Raw genomic sequence first — 19,174 nt, 5'->3', positions numbered from 1 at the left:
TGTGTTTTTGACTGCGTGCTATTATATTGCCTTGTAAAAAAAATGCAAACTCTGTGCAAAGATGTTCAGCATTGTAGCGTATTTACAATAATATCTGGTCTGATACTTTTGTCACAGTTTTTGTTGTGTATTTTCTTTAAGCACTGCTCTGTTTACTTGAATAAATTTTCCTGCAAATTATAATTCAAGTGTTTTTTTTTTTATTTCCAGTGACATCTGCACAGTCTTTTTACCCTCTCTTACTTTACTTTTTTTATTCACAGTTCACCATCATTATTTATTTGTGATTCATGTGTGCCTTAAAATGAAAAAAAGTGGAATTGAACTGTTTTCTACACAAAACTGCTTAAACAATTAGTTTACATGTTGGATCTTCATCTTTCTGTAGGTTTACTTAAACATGTTGTGTTAGGAGGAAAAGCACAATATTATTTATGTTATTCTTTTTTTAACATATTGGAAAATAATATGAGTTTTGCYTCTGATAAAACTCTTACAAAGTGTTAATCATCAGCTATAATTGGTGTTAGTGTTTCTATGTTTTATTTAATTTCTAAAGAGAAAATTACATTTCGAGGAGAACACAACTTGTTTTTAAAGTCGCATGCCTGTATTGGGCCCTGTGATTTTTTTTCTTTTTCCCTGCTCCCTTCCATCTGTTTACAATGTCTCAGTCTATTAATAACATTGTCTGCAGCAGTGCTGAGAGTTGGGATTTCATAGGTTTAATGACAGCTTTATTTATCTTTAAAATAAATGTTGTGGTCTGACAGAATCATTTAGGACCTCTGTGTAAAAACAATGAGAATTTCAGGGTTTCTACAGATTTTAGATTTCAAAAATTCACTCCTTTTTTAGACTCAAATTTTCAGATTTTTCAGTCTTTCTGCTTTTAATGCCTAAGTAACAGCATGGTACTGTGTATGTATTCTAAACAGTTTTGATAATTAGTAACATTTACTATAATGTATCTAAAGGTTTGTAGTATATAGCTTGTATTGATAAAAAAATCATAAATAAAAAGGTAATTTATAGACTCAGTATTGATGTGATCAACAAGAAATTCAACTGCAGGGCTTTCTGATTCACATATTTTGACACGGCTTTATATCACATGATGAAAAGTCACTTTGCCCATGTTTTGTTTTTGTTGAGCTCTTTTGAGACTTATTTTTTTGGAAATTAGCATTATCTTTTTTTCAGACACAAATAAAACAAAAAAAATCTACAAACAAGAAAAATTTAAAAATCTGTTCCATTTTCTATTTTTCACATTTGAAAAACAAAATTTTATCACAATCCCTGCATGGCAGCTTCACTGTTTTGACATTGTGATTTTAACATTTGCATGTTGACTCCAATCGGTGTATTTGAATCTTTGACTTATTTATTAATTGCATCATTTAGCATTTAAAAAATGTTCATTTTCTTTGTTAACAGCAGATAAAATACGACAGACATGAGGTGAAGAAATCTGTATTAGTGAAACAGTCAACAAATGTCCAGTTGCACCTTGTTCCAAGTAAATATTTATCTAAAAATAAACTAAATACAAGGAGATCATTGTTTGCCTCCACCCTTTTCCCACCTTCACCTCCTCCTGATGTTTGGACAAAAACAAACAGCACTGGAGCCAATGCAGGGAGAAAACCCAGACCGGCTCACAGAGGGCTAGTATATTACTGTGCTGCCTGCTGGACTCTTGGTTTCCTTCGCAGCGGTACAAGTGGTGCCACAGAGTCCAGCACAGTAGCATCCACTGGAACTCCCAGACATGGCTCATCTGACCCTGCCAGTCTTCCTTGTTCTCAGCTTCTCCTTGCTCTGCTGCAGCCGTCCGTCTCGCACAAGGAAAGCTGTTTCATCCCGTCAGTCTGGAGGTAGTAACATGCGGTTCATGACTAATGTGCTCTCTGTCAGGGTTTATCATCTGACTTGCTTTATCAATTTTTTGTTTGTTTGTTGAGCAGCTGCAGAGGATGACGATGTGAAGAGTCAGATTGAGAAGCTGTGGCAGGAGGTGAACTCACTGAAAGAGATGCAGGCCTTGCAGACAGGTAATGTCTCTTCATTAAATGCATTAATTAAATTTAAGAAAACAATGGACTGACTTCATTACGTTATGTAATCTGTATGATGCTTGAATAAATAGTTCTCATGAAAATGACTAGTTAGTGTGGGCTCTTCATTAATAATGGCAACATTTTGAAGAGCTTGATGTGATCTGTAACCACTAGAGGGTGGCAGTGCTCATTGTGACTTCATGTAATGAACTTCACATTGTGGGAGTTACTTACAAAATAATTAGGAAAACAAATCTGAACAGTAAGTAAACCAATCTCTGCAGAGAAATTTGCAATATTTGTGTTTTGATATAGTTTTGATCCCTTAAAATGCTCTATTTTCCATTTACTACAATTCATTTTACTCTTGATCTTTTTATGCTTCCAGTGTGCCTCCGGGGTATCAAAGCTAACAGAAAGTGTTATCTCACAAGTGAGGAACCCAAACATTACCATGAGGCAAACGAAGACTGCATAGCTCAGGGAGGAACACTTGCAACACCGCGGGACATGATGGAGAACAATGAGCTGAGGGACTATGCAAAGAGAAGTGCCCCAGGAACCAGGGACTTCTGGATTGGTGTGACAGACATAGTGAAAGAAGGCCAGTATGTGGACGTCAACAGCCTGCCGGTCAGCTACTTCAACTGGGATCGCTCCAAGAAGCAGCCGACGGGAACAAAAAGGGAGAGCTGTGCAGTGCTGTCTGTGGCTGCTCAGGGAAAGTGGTATGATGAGGTGTGCCGGAGCCTGAAGAAGTACATCTGTGAATACATTATACCTTGAAAGAAAAACAGGGCTGACTGGTATTTTGGTGAAACGTGTGGTTTTGACTAACTAAAGCTAGCCTGTACAAAACGTAACAGTTCATGACAGGAAAAATGACAATTAGATTACCAGTAAGCTTTACTAAACACAACAACAACTCGTTATTTTACTGGTATTAAAGTTATAATAATGCTTCATGTTTACGCAAGTCCAAAAGTGTAAAATACAAACAATAAATAAAACTATCAACTTTTTTTTATTATGTTTTCATTTCTTCCACATTTTATTTTATTTATTTTTTTATTTTGACCAGGGCTATTCAGATAAATTACTGATGGGGCCACAGTTACTCAAAGTCAACAGCTCAGTGGCCAGACATCCTAGCTTTGTCCGATAATAGGAGAAACATTAAGGATCATGTTTTAGTGTCTTTCACCATGTAAATTGCTTTGTTTTGTTGCGCTGAATGAAATTTAAAATTTACCATTGATTTAAAATCTATTTTTTATATTTAATCAAGTAAAAACGTTTTGGCAGGCCGAACAGAAGTCACTAGTGGGTTGGATGTGGCCCGCGGACCACCAGTTGAATAGACTATGGTCCAGAACAGACTGTCATTGTACTTGACATTTTTCTATTGTAAAATGTACACAAAGCTAAATCTCTATTTTAACTTTTCACACTGATAGCAGTTTTCTTTTTTTTTTACTCTGCCTGTTGAACCGTTATTGTAAAGCAAAATTAATATATAGTAAGAACATTCATAAAGGTTAACCAACAGAGTAAAACACCTGTAGTTTATTCTTACACTATTCCTTTGGCTACAAGCTGCAGTATAATAAAGCAAATAAAAAAAACTTGGTCCTGTAACTTTCTAATTTTTGCACACAAATACACATTCTTGAAAAACATTGAATATGTAGAATAATCATTTCTGCAATTGTTTTTCACTTGATTGTAAATAAATGAAATTACAGTCTGATACAAAAAACATTTTATTTATATAAAAGTACAACAGAAAACTGAAATATTTTGTGGGTGTAGGCGATACTACAAGGAGAGGGAATGACCTTTTGTTTTTAATCAAAAAGCTATGAATTTTACAGAAGATGCATCTCTAATGTGTCAACATTAATATCCAGATGTTTGATGTGCTTGGTACCTTTGTTCTGTGGATGGCTGTATTTATTTTAATAGTAGACTGTGTTTTAGAGCAGATGTCTCTTTATTAAGCAAATGTCAGATTTTTTTCTTAACTCAAAACTAGCTAGAAGGAACATAAAACTCTTCAAGTTTCCACATGACCTTTCTTTGGAATGTTGGAGGAAACCCAGATCACCAAAAATAAACTGTAAGAAACACAAAAGGAACAGGGAGGCATTGAAAAAGGGACTCTTATCAAGCCCTCTTGCTCTGAGGTGACAATGTGAAATATGCATTAGTGTTTGCTCATATTTGCTGCTGCTACAAACTGCGAAAGGGGGAAATAATGTGTGTCATAATATTTATTGACATTGTTGTGCCTCATTCTGTGCTCCCAAATAAACAACCTACCTTACCACTGCCTTTCCACTAATTGTTAACCTATGCAAACACAAAATTGTATAGAAATAAATTAATAAATAATCCTGTTGATCTCGTAGCAACACAAACCTAGTACCAACTTGTGTTCCTGACTGTCCTGGTTTGAAAAACAAAAACGCACAGACACGCATCAACGTCATTGTATCGTCGCTGTTGGGTAATCTAATTTACCATATAATGGTTAAACCTAAAATCATTTTTGCGAACACAATTTCAGTTGCTGAGACATTGTCATTTGGCTTTTAGTACTAGAAATATTTTAACTTTCAGTTTTGGCATGTACGAATATCATTATGACAAGCGGAAAGTTAATGTTGATGTTCAAACAAACAGGATTTACAAATAGGAACGTCGTTTGATTATATGTAACAACGTCTTGCCTTAACCCTCAGTTGGAATGTGACGCTAAATCTCTTCGAGTGAAGTCTCGCGGAAAAAACCACCGGCCATTTTTCTCCATTAGGGCACTGTTCCCTGAGAGTGTTGCGATCACTTTGATAAGTCTACAACTTTTGGCCAGTTGAATTTTTTGTCTCCAAGCATTCAAACTTACTACAAATCAAACACAAACAATGTTTGTGTTTACTGCTGCAAAGTTTTGTCGATGACATCCTTGTCTTTCTAAACAGTCGTACAAATGGAAATGGTGCCTAGCGAAGAGAACCAGTTCGTACCCAAAGAGGTGAGATTACTATTACTACGATCCTATCCTAGAGTTAGCCTCCTGTCATTTTTTTCATGTCATACACCTGAATATTTGGAAAACTTTGGCACCACTTTAGGAGTTTTGTGATCTTGATGCGTCGGGTAGTGACTAACTCTCAGCTAACACACTTCAACGGCCTGTGATGACACGGCTAAGCTAATAGTTAGCAGCTAGTTTCGCTTCAACTCAGTCCGAGTGAATTTATACTGGTACCAGAATCTTAAACACAACTAATATGCCGTTTTTCTTTCATATTTAGATTTATAGTAGTCTAAAACTTTAAACCTTAAATGTTGCTCTTGACATTACGTTATCTGCTCAAACACGGAGCATTCTCCTGTGTGTCAACATCAGTTAGCTAACTTGCATAAAACAGCTGGTAGGATTTGGGTAGCTAATGTCGTTTCCATTTTTAAACCAGGTACGTGGTGATAACACTAGCTAGCTAATCTATTTGTTTGTTTGTTTTTTTAGTTCGCGAACACACATTGTTGCTTAATTTACGACAGAGTAACAACCCCGTTACAGAAATACGGAGTTTGAACCTGTTTTTCCACATGTTTTCATTCTGTCTAGTTCTAGAATCTTAAAAGATCCAATTGTTAAGTAAGTTAAATCACTTTGGATAGAACTAAGCTGCATTGTTCACAAGTACAATTTATTTTTCTTAAGCAAAATTCACAAGCCGTGTGCGTTACTTTTATTGGTATAAAATGACGGGCTAGTGTGTTATAGGTTACTGCTAGCTGCATTTTTTGATAACATTTAGCAGCATTGTTTATTAAGGTTGTTTTTAAGTCCTTTCTGACTGGAAATGTCTAATAGAAAATGCAATATTGTTGTCACTTAAATGTCCTACTTTCATCAAGTCAAAACAAACACCTACTTACATATGCATGGATATAGGTATTTATGATCCAAACCATATTATTCAATAAGTTACACACTAAATGTTTTAGACAACTTATACCGACTTATGAAAAAATTGTTATGACTGTTTTACTCAGTTATATTGGTTAAATATTATACAATCTAATTAACATTACAATATGTGTAGGTCTACAAGAGTCTTCTATTAGAATAAAGAAACATCTGTCTTCAGCCTAGACATCTTTATTGTTGGACAAACTTTTCACAAGTTGTTTAAAACATTATAGTGTGACAAGGCCTTAAGCATCCAATAGAAAAGCTCCACTACGAGTTTGTTGGATTAATGGTAATCTTTTTCTTTCTTAGAAATTGTTGTATAAATGAGAAATTTCACACAAATTGCCACTTTTATTATTTTACAAACTTTTGATAAGGACATAATGCAACAATGTTCCTCACACTTTATTATCTAATGCTGTTACTGTTTATGTGTGTTATGAAATATAAGCGTATTGATGATAGGTATTGTACATTAGCTTGATTTTTGAAACCTTAAAATTAATGGATTTTTCTCTTTAAAATAATTAGTTCAAATTAAATTGTTACAACTGATAAAAAAAGAATAACAATAAAATGTATAACTTCATTGTAGTAGAGTCTTAGGTTTCTTAGTATTGCAATGCTTTAGCTTATCTTGTATAATAATGAACAGACATTCAAAGGAGCAATGCCAACAAGACTGGTATAAAAAATGCTGCAAAGTCGTCACCTAATGCTAATTGAGTTTACTAGATTTGTTGCTTTTGTGAATCTTATTTGCTCTTTTTATTACAAATTTTCCATTTAAAAATATTGACATTTTGATCTGTTATTTTTACTCCAACTATAAATTTCTAGATTTGTAAATACCAGTTGTTGTTTTTTTTAACTAGAAGTGTTTTTATGTCAGCGCCTTGTGATTACATGATGCAAGGTAAAAATAACATTTAATCTGATAATACACTTGTGTGTTGTCAGCTGCTGCTTCTTTATAAGTCCAGTCAGTCACATTTTACCAAGATCACAAACCTCACAAAGAGGTGCTGAAAACTGAAATAACTGACAGGATTCCCACAATTATACCTTTCATCATTATGTCATTATGGTTATTAATTTGGTAACCAAACATATGCAAATAATGGCTTATTTTTTAACTGTATTAATCAATATTTTTTTTAGAATTGCTAGAAAGCTTTTGTCACCCCCCCCCCCCCCAAAAAAAAAAAAAAAAACTTACTTTTTTGTCTTTTTTATCTAAGTTGCTCTTCATCTCATCTGTGTCCACGTGTTGTTAGGATGTGTTTTGGAGGTGCAGACAGACAGTTTTTAATGAAATGAAGAGGATTTCTCAGGTGTGTGTGTTGTGTGGGAAAGCATGGTTGAACAGATGCATGAAGCTGCACCTAATAGGATTTTAATACACAAGCAAGCATCAATAATATCTTCAAGAGGTGGGCTCCAACAAATTCCAATTTATCAGTTATAGAAACAGAATTGACAAATGAGCTGTGTGCTGTAAAATTCTTCAGTAAAAGAATTTCAGTTCTGGTACTTGTAAATTATATACGCATGTCTAACWCTGTTGATTTTTAAAAAAATGCTATATAAGCTGACCTAAATAAAATACAGCAGCATGTAGTGTTTATAAAGAAGTAGTAAAATAGACAATAATATAATTATTTGTTTTCTTGTTTCAGGAAATTAACACATATATTTCCTAAAATATGGTATATGTCAATCTTGAGTTGGCTGTAAAAAAATTAAAACTTTGTTTTATGAAATTTACTTTAGTTAAACTTCATTGACTTGTCAAAAAAATGACCAATTTTAAATTAACATTTTGTTGCTGCTCTACAGTTCTCAGAACTAAACATTTATTTATTTATTTATTTATTTATTTATTTATTTATTTATTTATTTATTTTGCATGCATGCATGATGAGGGGAGTTTTGAGCTCTTTTTCCTGACTTGAACTTGACAATGTATAAAACGTCAGGCCAATAAATGCAATGAATGTTTTGATGACAGTTTGAATTGCTGCATCTTGAAACACCGGTTTTACTAGAAAAGCAATTTTTGCTGACTGTTTTCCTCTAGAATAAGGCARGAGTCAGCCAGCAATAGCATGGTGGTGTCACTGCCACGTAACTCGCTTTAAAAAGTATTTTGATTTCTCGATTGAGGCGAAGCAATAACAAAATATCCATTTGTCATCATCAAATACTACGAAATCCTTTTTTTTACAGCATGATAGATAACATTTTTTTTTGTTTCGTTTTTTTGCAATATGAAAAGTTAAGTTTTTCTTTCTTTTTTATTTTCAGATTCAGAATGCAGCTGAGGAGCCCAGAGTGCTGTGTATAATCCAGGACATCACCAGCGCAAAAACGATCAACGAGAGGCTCACCCTCAACTTGCCTGCTTCCACAACTCTTTCCAAACTTTATGAGGACGTCGCGCACAAAGCTGGATATGTGAACGACACCTTTGATCTTGCGTGGGGAAACGTTACAGCCATGGTGAGAKTATTAACTGACATGGACAGGGTGTGTGTGTGTGCAAGACATTGTTTTTCACACAAAAAAATAATTTAGTTGGGGATATTAACTCATGGGTCAGTGATTGAGTGGTTGAGTTTCAGTTCTACATTAGTCTTTGCATGTGTAGAAGTGAACACTGAATCCTAAACTCCCCCTGAATTACTTACCTGTCTGTGAGTGTAGATTTGTGGAGACCTCCAATAGCATTACTATTAGAATAGCTCATCCATCCATCCTTCCACTTTACACTTTTCCATGATCTGGCACCTATTCCCAGTTGTCAGAATAGTACTTAATTTAATAAAATAGTCACTGTTTTCTATTTTCATAGCATGTCAGTAGTCATTTTGGTCAGAGTGGTCATTACATATGCAATTGTTTTTAAGTAACKGTGTATAGACAGTCAGGTTTTTAGTAACGTAAAGCTTTAAASCTTACTAAATGTTGRACTTGACGTTACGTTATTTGCTCYAACACGAACTGCATCTRCTGTGTGTCAACATCAGTTAATTARGTAAACATTAACTTATGGCGACACACTGTGTAGCTTCTAAACTGTAAGGTCATGGCCACTGTACCATAACCTCTACAATCGCATAATTAAAGATTTTTAACAATGCAAGATGTTTTGTTTTATTTTTTAATTTTTGAACCATTCATTTCTTGCTATGTGCTGTAAAAATATATCTATAAAATTGTTTCTAATAAGGGACATAAAACTCTTGCAAAAAATCTAAAACAAAAAACAGAGTTAAGTTTGTTCTGGTAATTTTTTTTAAATTTTTTTTGTTTGTATACAATATGAGCCCAGGCTAATCCTGCTGCTGACCCAAGCCAAAGCCCAGGTGCTGTGCCTGTTGTTATCTCACTGAGTAGGTCAGTGGATTAAGCTACTGCAGCACTTGCTCACTTGTCCCCGTCTTGCTCGATGAAAGACAACTACGTATCTTTCCTCACCTGGTGGCTTCAGATTCCATTTTTGTCACGCTCATCACAACAGAGCATTTGTTTCTGAATTCAGTTTCAGCCTGAATATTTTTTTGTGGATTCCTCATGTTTGCAGTATATAAAAGGTTGGTGGTGTGTTTGTTGCCTTGTTGTAGCTTTTTATGGAAAACATGTCTAGATTTTTGTTTTATACTACCCTTTTTTAAGGCACCACTGGAACATAACAGCGAGATGTCCCTTTCTGATTCTGGATTTGAGCCTGGCAAGAAGAATTTTCTCCAACTTTCAGACAAAGATGGAGAGCAACCACAGATTGCATCAGTGAGTTATACAATATTAAAAGAAATGTTCCTCATTAATTAATCATGTCAAACCTTCACTCATTGCTTAAATCTACTAATGTGGAAACAACAAAGTTTTATGAGAAATTAGGTTCCTTTTATAACGCAGGATGAATCAGGAACAGCAGATAGCAGTGGACTGGATGACAGCTCCCAGGAGCGATTTATTGGACCTCTACAAAGAGATGGCAGTGCAGGTGGCAGCGGTGAATACAGCAGTCCATCATACTCCTACTCTTCTATCCTCAGCAAATCTGAGACAGGTGAGAGTTTAGCACCTGTTGAATATTTCACTCCACTATTTTAAAGATTGTCACAATTTGTAATCTGTCTTTATAATTCATCGTTTTCTTTTCTCCACCTTCAGGTTACGTTGGCTTGGTTAACCAAGCTATGACGTGCTATTTGAACAGTCTTCTGCAAACGCTGTATATGACCCCAGAGTTCAGAAATGCACTCTATAAGTAAGGAACCAAGATCACGGTTTTCATTGTGAAGCTTTTGAGGAATACAATTTAATATCCTTTCATAACTGTGCAACTTCAGCTGGGAATTTGAGGAGTCAGAGGAGGATCCCGTCACCAGTATTCCATACCAGCTGCAGCGGCTCTTTGTTTTGCTGCAGACTAGCAAGAAACGAGCGATCGAGACCACTGATGTGACGAGGAGCTTTGGCTGGGATAGCAGCGAGGGTGAGTTTTTGTAGCCCCTTATGACCAAAGACACATGGTTTCTCTGTAAGAAACCATGCGCTTTTCTATTTTTACACTAAAATGTCCTCTTTTTGTGTTATTTCAATAGCCTGGCAGCAGCATGACGTCCAGGAGCTGTGCAGGGTCATGTTTGATGCCCTTGAGCAAAAATGGAAGCAAACAGAACAGGTAGCARGAAACAAAAAGAAAGTTCTCTTACATTTCCAATAAAATAGCTTTAGTCAAATTTTCCTTTTACTATAGGTAAGAAAGGCCTAGGGAAATGGATAACTAAAACCCAGGATTTGGTTATTTCTTAGCTATGAAGAGGTTTTTAGACTATCAACACTTGGTAGCAATTAGGTCTGCAACTGTGTGCTTTCTTAGAACATAAATGCAAACAAAATCAGGTTTTACATTGTTGTGGTTGAATATGAGATTAATGCAGAGCCCATGTTGTAGCTTGACTTGCTTCTCCACGGTAATGAAACTGTGTGAGATGCAGACTGCAACACCAATCAGTCCTGTATAAAGAACACTACACAGACACTCATTTGTGTGTACTCAAATTGCAAACCTCGTGCATTCTGTTGTATAAAGTAATCTAGGGTTATCTCTCCATCAACAATTGTTTTTTCTGTTATTGTATCGTTCAGCATTTATTAGCATCCCACTAACTCATCAATCTAGATTTTTCTRCAGTAACCTATGTTTTCAGTTGCCAATGAAACACAGAAATATTCTCTGATGCAGACAGAACAGCATTTACATGTTGTTTGCTCTTATATTGATCTGTTTTACAAAGAACAAGATCATACACCAGTTTATCAGGTCAAACGTGTCTTTACTGTTTACTAATGGTCACATTCAAAGGGAAACACAGAGAAGCAATTTAAAGAGATGAGGCTTTTGTTGTTGTTGTTGTTGTATTTCTATGAAAAGGTTGTTTTATTACTCTATATTCAGGCTATTATACAATGATTTCATACTGCTTTATTTAACACAGGAATGTAGTTTGAAGAAAAACATTAAAGACCTGACCGTCTTACCTCTATCTACTCAGGCTGATCTGATCAACCAGTTGTACCAAGGAAAGTTGAAAGACTATGTGCGCTGCTTGGAGTGTGGCTATGAGAGCTGGAGAATCGATACATACTTGGACATCCCTCTTGTGATCAGACCTTTTGGAGCCAGCCAAGCCTACGGGAGTGTGGTGTGTTTGTCTTGAAGTTTATCCCTTTGAAAATTATACACAGTGCCATTAAAGACCATTTACAGTTTGCACTGAAGTTAAATGCGTTTTATGACCATTTAACATTTAAACTTTATTTTAAGTGAACCTAAAGTTTTTGATTTGTTGCCGCAGGAGGAGGCTTTGCAGGCATTCATCCAGCCGGAAACTCTGGACGGGCCCAACCAGTACTTCTGTGAACGCTGCAAAAAGAAATGTGATGCTCGAAAGGTGCGCAAACTGAAACCTGTTGGAGCACTGTTCTGTGCTCATCTAATTATTTATTGAATATTTCTTTACCCAGGGTCTGAGATTTCTGCACTTTCCCTACCTGCTGACTTTACAACTAAAAAGGTTTGATTTCGACTACACCACTATGCATCGCATTAAGCTAAACGACCGCATGGCCTTCCCCGAGGAGCTTGATATGAGTCCGTTCATCGATGTAGAAGATGAGGTGAGAGCAGCTCACAACAGTTTCTACAAACATTTAGTTAATTCCTTAATTATTGTTTGCTTAAGGTGATTTTTAGACCTGTAGTTTTCAAACTTTAGCTTCTGGACACAAAATAAGAGTTGCAGAAACTTGTGGCCCCAGATGTTAGTAGTTTACTAGGGGTGCAACGATACAGAAAATTCACGATTCGGTTCGGTTCGATACCTTAGTCTCACGGTTTGATTTGATTTGATTTGATTTATTGATTTAACAGGAAAAGATTACTAAAAATCAAGCCTGACTTAGAATAATTCCTGTTTTACAGCAGGTTCCTGTTCTGCAGCACATAAAACATTCAGAAATACAGCATCACAATCACATCATTATACACCATATACCCAAAGACAAACAAGCAAACCAAATTTCAGGAAGGCAGCATTTGCAAAATAGGACGTCTAAATATGAGCACAACAAAAAGTGTCCAGCAGATGGCAGACAAGATTCTTCTTAAAGGGCTGTAGTTTTGAAATGGACTTTATGTTTTGAGGAATGTCATTCCATGCTTTGGTATAAACATAGAAGAAAGACCTCTGGCCGTAACAGTTTTTAAAAGTTGGTAATATCAGTTGTCCTTTTGTAACAGATCTAGTTGAATGACCACTTCCAGAATTTGATTTGGGCAACAATACACAGAGAGTTCCATATTTGGCACCTTGGAAGATCTGAAAATATAAATTAATACCACTATACAAAACATAATTCTGAAAAGTCAAGGCATCAGACAATGAAAGAACTGTACAGTGATGAGTCCAACCAGGAAGTTTTTTATGAATTTTGTAGGCCCTGTTGTAGAGCCTAACTATGGATTCTAAGATTTCATTTGTTGTAAGAGACCAAACAGGTAAACAGTACGACATGGTTGAGAGTATAATGGCATGAAGATAGATATTTGAAARAGAAGATGTCAGATTGGATCAAATTTTTGAATAAACGTATAATTTCTGTTTCAACTTAGTGGTTAAGACTTGTACATGATCACGATAAGTCAAATGAGAATCCAAAGTAATTCCAAGATATTTGTAGGTAGTGACAATATCAAGGGGTTTGTTTAAAAAAGTGAGTTGATTTGTTATATTGAAATGTCTCCTGGGTGAGGAAAAATACATGCACAGTTTTTTTTTAACATTAATTGACAAAAGATTATCTTGAAGCCAACCATGAAATGTCTGAAGATCTGCTTGTAACTSACTATTAATAGATTCAATATTGGTTTGATATTTTTTCGATACAAAAAGAGGAATGTCCATGCCCTTCTTAAATTAAAATTTATTGAAATTAATTATGAACATTTGTTTAACCTCAAAAGTACAGTTTTTAAATTAAATGTTGCTGAAACAAGTTTCTCGGTGGATCTGCACTCGACAATGCAGCCTAGGTGGAGTAGTTGAACACAGATCCACTGATCCTTCAACACAGAGCATCTTCAGAAGACAAGTTGATAAAATAGATTAAAAAAATCTGTATTGTTCGATACATAGTGTGTATTGAACCTAAAGCACTGTATTGAACGGTTCGATACGGGTACATGTATTGTTGCACCCCTATGGTTTACGTATGCAAATTTTACTAATACCTCTGTTAAACATGAGCATAGTAACAATACAGTATAAACACACCTATTAACTATAAAACTACTTTTATTCATTTATGAATTAAAAAAAATTTTTTTTGGGGGGTGGGGCAATATTTATTGTGAAAATATCCCATAAACAATTAATTTGCATTTAAATAGATGTCTGAAAATCATCTGGGGACCCTCACTTGATGTTTCATGACCCACAGAGGGGTCCTGAACCCAATTTTGGGAACCACTCTTTTAGACTGTTCTTCCTCACAGAGCTGCTTTACCTGAGCAATGGTAGTGTTTCTGTTATTGTTTAACATAGTTTTATTGTTCTGGACTTTGAATGAGCTTCCTTAAAATAATGATTACTTGGACTTTTATTGCTCAATAAAGCAAATTTTGTGTTGTTAGTTGGCCAATATTATCAAAAAAAAAAAAAAAACTGGTAAAACTTGTGATTTCTTCTACTTGATTAAATTCTGGCTCCTTTAGCCGTATTGTGGGATATTTTTTCTGGCCTGAACATGTCTTGTGGAGCTGACAGAGACCAGTCAAAAGTGTGAGTCTTAAAACCTGCCACAGATATCAAGCTCTATTTACACCACAATGGTACCACAATGATTTGTGTGGGGTGGCCTTTTGATAGGAAATGATAACCAGCCATTGTAATGTGGTGTTGTCTTATCTTGTGGAACATTCGGCTGTGTGCATTTGAGTTTGTCTCATTAAGCCAGCACATAAATAATTGTTCAAAACTATCTCTTGTCTTTGTGTAACCCTCGTGTTATTGGCTCTACAATACTTCCCCTCTAGAAGTCGCCTCAGACAGAGAGCTGCACTGATAGTGGAGCAGAGAACGAAGGCAGTTGCCACAGTGACCAAATGAGCAATGATTTTTCCACTGACGACTGCGTGGATGAGGGCATCTGCTTGGACAGCACCAGCAGCACAGAGAGGGCGTTGAAGCCAAAGGTTATCAGCTTTCACTTTTTGTTAAATAGAGGTCAATTTATAAGGTTTCTCAAGGCTGTGTTCTGAAATGCATCTAAATGGTGAAATATGAGTGAAAGTACTTGAACTGGGGGAAAATACTGAAGTGGATCATATACCTGGTTTAAGTGATCATTTAGTGTTGCATTCTGCTGCTACCCTTGGGTCAAAATGACCCACAAGGCTTCAGTCTTGTGGGACCTGATTCATTTTGACCAAAGTGCAGGAGGAAGGTTAAGTTTGAAACTTACATGTTGGTCTGCATAGTCATTTCATTCATTTTTTATTTAAAGGGACAGTGCACATTAATCAATATTCTTTGCTCCGGAATTAGTCCTAAATTTCTAATTTCTAAATTTGCCATATGACCTTTTTTTTAAGCAGTTATTTAGATTGTGTCATCAATTTGTAGGAAAAATATGCGTTGTTCAAAATGTTATGTCTGAATAAACAGGAATCCACTGGATTTCTTCTTAAAACTTTATTCTCACTGTTCTGACTCCAATCAGGTTCACAGTACAGCACACAGGCCTCAAGACCTTGGGCTGAATCAAAACAAACAGACACGAGCTCTGCTCTGAGCAGACACTCTGCAAAACACTGACAACTCCCTTCTACTATAATAATGAATTGAGCTTATAATGTAGCTCCCTTTCTGTTTACACCCCAGGAGGTGTTACCTTTTATGTCAGACGTCAGAACGTACTCATTTTGTTTAGTCTAAAGAAAGAGCACATGATAAGACACTACTCTTATTCTGTTTTGGCCTTAAAGCTGCAATGATCAGAAAGTAAAAAAATACAATACTGCATCTAACATACAATTAATCAGTTACAAAATTTCCTTCAAGTTTGTAAATAAAATTGTCCTTATTTTACAAGCTTTTGTCATTCAAGAAAAATTGATGCAGACAAAAAAGGAATCATGTTTTAATCTTGTTAGAAAGTCTGACAACTGGTAAACAAAAAGGGGAAAATGATAGTTATGCTTTCTATCCTTAAAGCAATAGAAACAACTGGGTAGTCATGGGTTTCAATCAGCTATGAAAACATCTGTCAGAAATGATAAATTATGGTTCAGACTTTGAAAGTGATCATGCGTTCTTTTGGTGAATTTTACTTTGATAGATTTCCAGATTTTATTTTATGCCGCCACCATTGTCACAACTCTAATTTATAAAGCTGTAAAATTGACCTTCTGCAAACTGTGATAGTCTTTAGTTTCCCCACACTGTTTTCCCATATGTGCCCACTGCACCAGTATTGTAATAAGAGAAAATCCGAGAAACGTTACTAATTGTCACTCAACAGACATATTTTGTATGTGTGGAGGACCACGGTATTAGATCATCATAACAATAAATGTCATCTTTGTTGGTGCTCCTGTCTAATTTTTCTTCTTTAATTTATTTATGCTCAGAGCTTGCTGACCTTTGAGCTGTTCTCTGTCATGGTCCATTCGGGAAGTGCTGCAGGTGGTCACTACTACGCATATATCAAGTCCTTCAGTGATGGCCAGTGGTACAGTTTCAATGATCAACATGTTAGTAAGGTCAGCCTCAACCTTTTAATGCCCCCTTTTTTTTTTTTTCAAAAAGCCAATCAAGCTTGAGTTATGTGCCTTTTTCTGTAAACAAGTGTTTATTGTTTAATGCCGTTTTAAGTCTTTTGCACATTTTTCACTTTTCTGTGTTGCTGCTGCTGGACAGATCACCCAGGATGATATCAGGAAGACATATGGAGGTTCCTCAGGGAGTAGAGGCTATTATTCCAGTGCCTTTGCTAGGTTAGTTGTCTGAGAACCATTCCATCACTGTACTGTGTACAAATATGATTCATATAATTCTTAAAATTAAAGCTCATACTTTCTCTCAACAGCTCTACAAATGCATATATGCTGATTTATAGACTTAAAGATCCCTCAAGGAATGCAAGTAAGAGATTCAAAGTTGTATTAAACAGAAAAAAAATCAAAATTTTCTGTTTCTTTTTTCATATATTTTTAATTGGACTACAAAAATCAGCCCTTTAAAATAATCTGCAGCCTGTTGAATAGTGTTTTGTTCCTTCTGCAGAGGTTTTAGCTGTGGAAGACTTTCCAGAGCACATCCAGAGTCTGGTTCAGAAGGAGAAGGAGTCTGAAGAGCAAGAAAAGCGCCAGAGGGAAATTGAGCGCAACACTTGCAAGGTTCTTGTCTTTGCATCGATCTCAGATTATTGTGTGTTTAAAAACGAGACAGTTCACGCGTTAACTTTTGATTTTGAGTTCTGACGAGCTAATGGTCTTCATCTTCAGATCAAGCTTTTCTGCATGCATCCWGTAAAGATGATGATGGAGAGCAAGTTGGAAGTTCACAAGGATAAAACTCTGAGAGAAGCAACAGAAATGTCCTACAAGGTCTGAGTTATTTCAAATTTTTTAGCTGCTTTTTCTCCCTAACAACCTTTTGATTGTACTGCAGCTAACTCTTAACTATCAAATGTTTTGTATTTTGTTAGTGAAACTAAACTAGTGCATTCAGGCTTTCTTCCCTTCATGACCTTGGTAAAGATAATAACTACGTACATAAATGGTAAAAATTGTACTTTTTAAAAAAAATCATTTGTGGGTTCTTTACCTCAGCTGATGGAGCTGGAGGGAGTCATTCCTCTGGAGTGCTGTCGCTTGGTAAAGTACGATGAATTTCACGAGTATCTGGAGCGATCGTACGAAGGCGAGGAAGACACACCGATGGGGCTCCTCCTCGGAGGCGTCAAGTCCTCGTACATGTTTGACCTGCTTCTTGAGACTCGCAGGCCAGAGCAAGTCTTCCAGCCTTACAAACCTGGAGGTTGGCACTCTGCTAGTTTTCAGATATTTACCAGTAATAAGAATGTTTTTTTATAGTGTTATGCTTTGTTTTAAACTTGATGATGTGCAAAATGTACAATTTAAAAACATGACTTTTGTATTTGGATAGCAAGATATAATCACAATGATGATAGTTAGATGTAAACTCTTAATTAGTGAATATAAATGTAGAGATAGTCAGATCACCAAGCAAAAATATTTATTAGATCTGATTGTGTTTTTTTATCATTATTATTCGTCTGCAGAAGTGATGGTGAAGGTTCATGTTGTTGATCTGAAGACTGAGACCATTGCCCCTCCAATCAGTGTTCGAGCATACTTGAACCAGTCGATTACTGAATTCAAACAGCTCATAGCACAGGTTTGTTAATCCTCTCAGGTTTTTACTCTGACGTGTTATTTTACCTGTGTGTAACGACTATAAATTCCCATGAGAATGTGTAATTATGTCTGAGTATCTTGTGTGTGCTTCCCAGGCTACAGGGCTTTCTGCAGAAACCATGCGAGTGGTCTTGGAGCGCTGCTATAACGACCTCCGGCTCCTTTATGTTCCAAACAAGACACTTAAAGCTGAAGGATTCTTTAGGAGCAACAAGGTCTTTTTAATTGTCTTGTAGCAGCTTGAAAGTAGAAATACTTTAAAATATGTGCAAAAATGATTATAGACAAGTTTATATAGTGACATTTTTTTTTGGCCCTCAGGTTTTTGTAGAGAGCTCCGAGTTATCAGATCATCAGGTTCCTTTCACTGACTCGCTCTTGTGGAAACTCTTGGATCGTCACGGGAATACGATCCGACTGTTCATCTTGCTGCCTGAGCAGTCTCCTGGTACTCTGGCTAATAGAACTGTTTGCCAAAAAGTGGGAGAAGACTCCGATGGACCCTTTGAGGGTTCAAAAGGCAACAGGAAATCCGTAGAAGCTATTCTGGAGGAAAGCACAGAAAAACTGAAAAACCTGTCTTTGCAGCAGCAGCAGGGTTCCAGCACAAGCGACAGCCAAAAAAGCTCCGACACCAGTGACTTTGAGCACATCGAATCCCCGACACAAGAAGCCGTCTCGAACTCTTCGCTCTGCATGGCCGCAGACAACAGAGAGCTGGAGAACCGGATCGGAGCCGCGCCCGGTGGCAGCGGAGGCGCCTCTTCTGACACCGACAACCAGTTCGTCTGCGAGGAGCGGTCGGACTCCGAGGTGAACAACGATCGTAGCACAAGCTCGGTGGACAGCGACATCCTGAGCTCCAGCCACAGCAGTGACACGCTGTGCAATGCAGACAGTTGCCCCATCCAGCTGGCCAACGGCTTGGATTCACACAGCATCACAAGTAGCCGACGCTCCAAAGCCCACGAGGGGAAAAAAGAGACCTGGGACACTGCTGAGGAAGACTCTGGAACAGACAGCGAGTATGACGACAACGGAAAGAGCAAAGCAGAAGCTCAGTACCTGTACTTCAGAGCAGAGCCTTATTCTCAGGATGAAGCCTCATGG

The 19,174-nt window shown here is 36.5% G+C and overlaps 2 protein-coding genes across 5 annotated transcripts in view; both read left to right on the top strand.

Annotated features, from left to right (window-relative positions):
• The first annotated feature begins 1,262 nt into the window (after nucleotides 1-1,262).
• On the top strand, nucleotides 1,263-3,085 carry clec3a (C-type lectin domain family 3, member A). The gene is made up of 3 exons (XM_014027153.1): nucleotides 1,263-1,880; nucleotides 1,971-2,057; nucleotides 2,452-3,085. Exons 1-3 carry the CDS (start codon nucleotides 1,775-1,777, stop codon nucleotides 2,847-2,849), a joined length of 591 nt encoding a protein of 196 aa, XP_013882607.1. The 5' UTR covers nucleotides 1,263-1,774; the 3' UTR covers nucleotides 2,850-3,085.
• Nucleotides 3,086-4,856: 1,771 nt separating this feature from the next.
• Nucleotides 4,857-19,174, top strand: part of usp47 (ubiquitin specific peptidase 47) — a gene marked incomplete in the record, with an annotated part of 20,004 nt that continues 5,686 nt past the window's right edge. The window contains 21 exon segments of one of the 4 annotated variants that reach the window (XM_014027119.1): nucleotides 4,857-5,097; nucleotides 7,326-7,382; nucleotides 8,356-8,550; nucleotides 9,727-9,840; nucleotides 9,952-10,123; nucleotides 10,228-10,324; nucleotides 10,407-10,552; nucleotides 10,662-10,741; nucleotides 11,616-11,765; nucleotides 11,919-12,014; nucleotides 12,088-12,240; nucleotides 14,657-14,815; nucleotides 16,253-16,384; nucleotides 16,542-16,618; nucleotides 16,711-16,766; nucleotides 16,908-17,020; nucleotides 17,129-17,230; nucleotides 17,456-17,663; nucleotides 17,929-18,044; nucleotides 18,160-18,279; nucleotides 18,386-19,174. In XM_014027119.1, coding sequence (XP_013882573.1) covers nucleotides 5,053-5,097; nucleotides 7,326-7,382; nucleotides 8,356-8,550; nucleotides 9,727-9,840; nucleotides 9,952-10,123; nucleotides 10,228-10,324; nucleotides 10,407-10,552; nucleotides 10,662-10,741; nucleotides 11,616-11,765; nucleotides 11,919-12,014; nucleotides 12,088-12,240; nucleotides 14,657-14,815; nucleotides 16,253-16,384; nucleotides 16,542-16,618; nucleotides 16,711-16,766; nucleotides 16,908-17,020; nucleotides 17,129-17,230; nucleotides 17,456-17,663; nucleotides 17,929-18,044; nucleotides 18,160-18,279; nucleotides 18,386-19,174 — 3,177 coding nt within the window. 4 annotated transcript variants of the gene reach the window in all.

The sequence above is a fragment of the Austrofundulus limnaeus genome, unplaced genomic scaffold (genome assembly GCF_001266775.1).
Source record: "Austrofundulus limnaeus strain Quisiro unplaced genomic scaffold, Austrofundulus_limnaeus-1.0 Scaffold5, whole genome shotgun sequence".
Taxonomy (NCBI): domain Eukaryota; kingdom Metazoa; phylum Chordata; class Actinopteri; order Cyprinodontiformes; family Rivulidae; genus Austrofundulus; species Austrofundulus limnaeus.
Note: the sequence above shows the minus strand (reverse complement) of the source record. Positions and strands in the feature narration are given on the sequence as shown.

Coding starts and splice junctions, on each gene's coding strand:
- clec3a (XM_014027153.1), top strand. CDS start 1,775: ATGGCTCATCTGACCCTGCCAGTCTTCCTTGTTCTCAGCTTCTCCTTG. Junction 1,881..1,970: donor TTCATCCCGTCAGTCTGGAG/GTAGTAACATGC, acceptor TTTGTTGAGCAG/CTGCAGAGGATGACGATGTG. Junction 2,058..2,451: donor GATGCAGGCCTTGCAGACAG/GTAATGTCTCTT, acceptor TTATGCTTCCAG/TGTGCCTCCGGGGTATCAAA.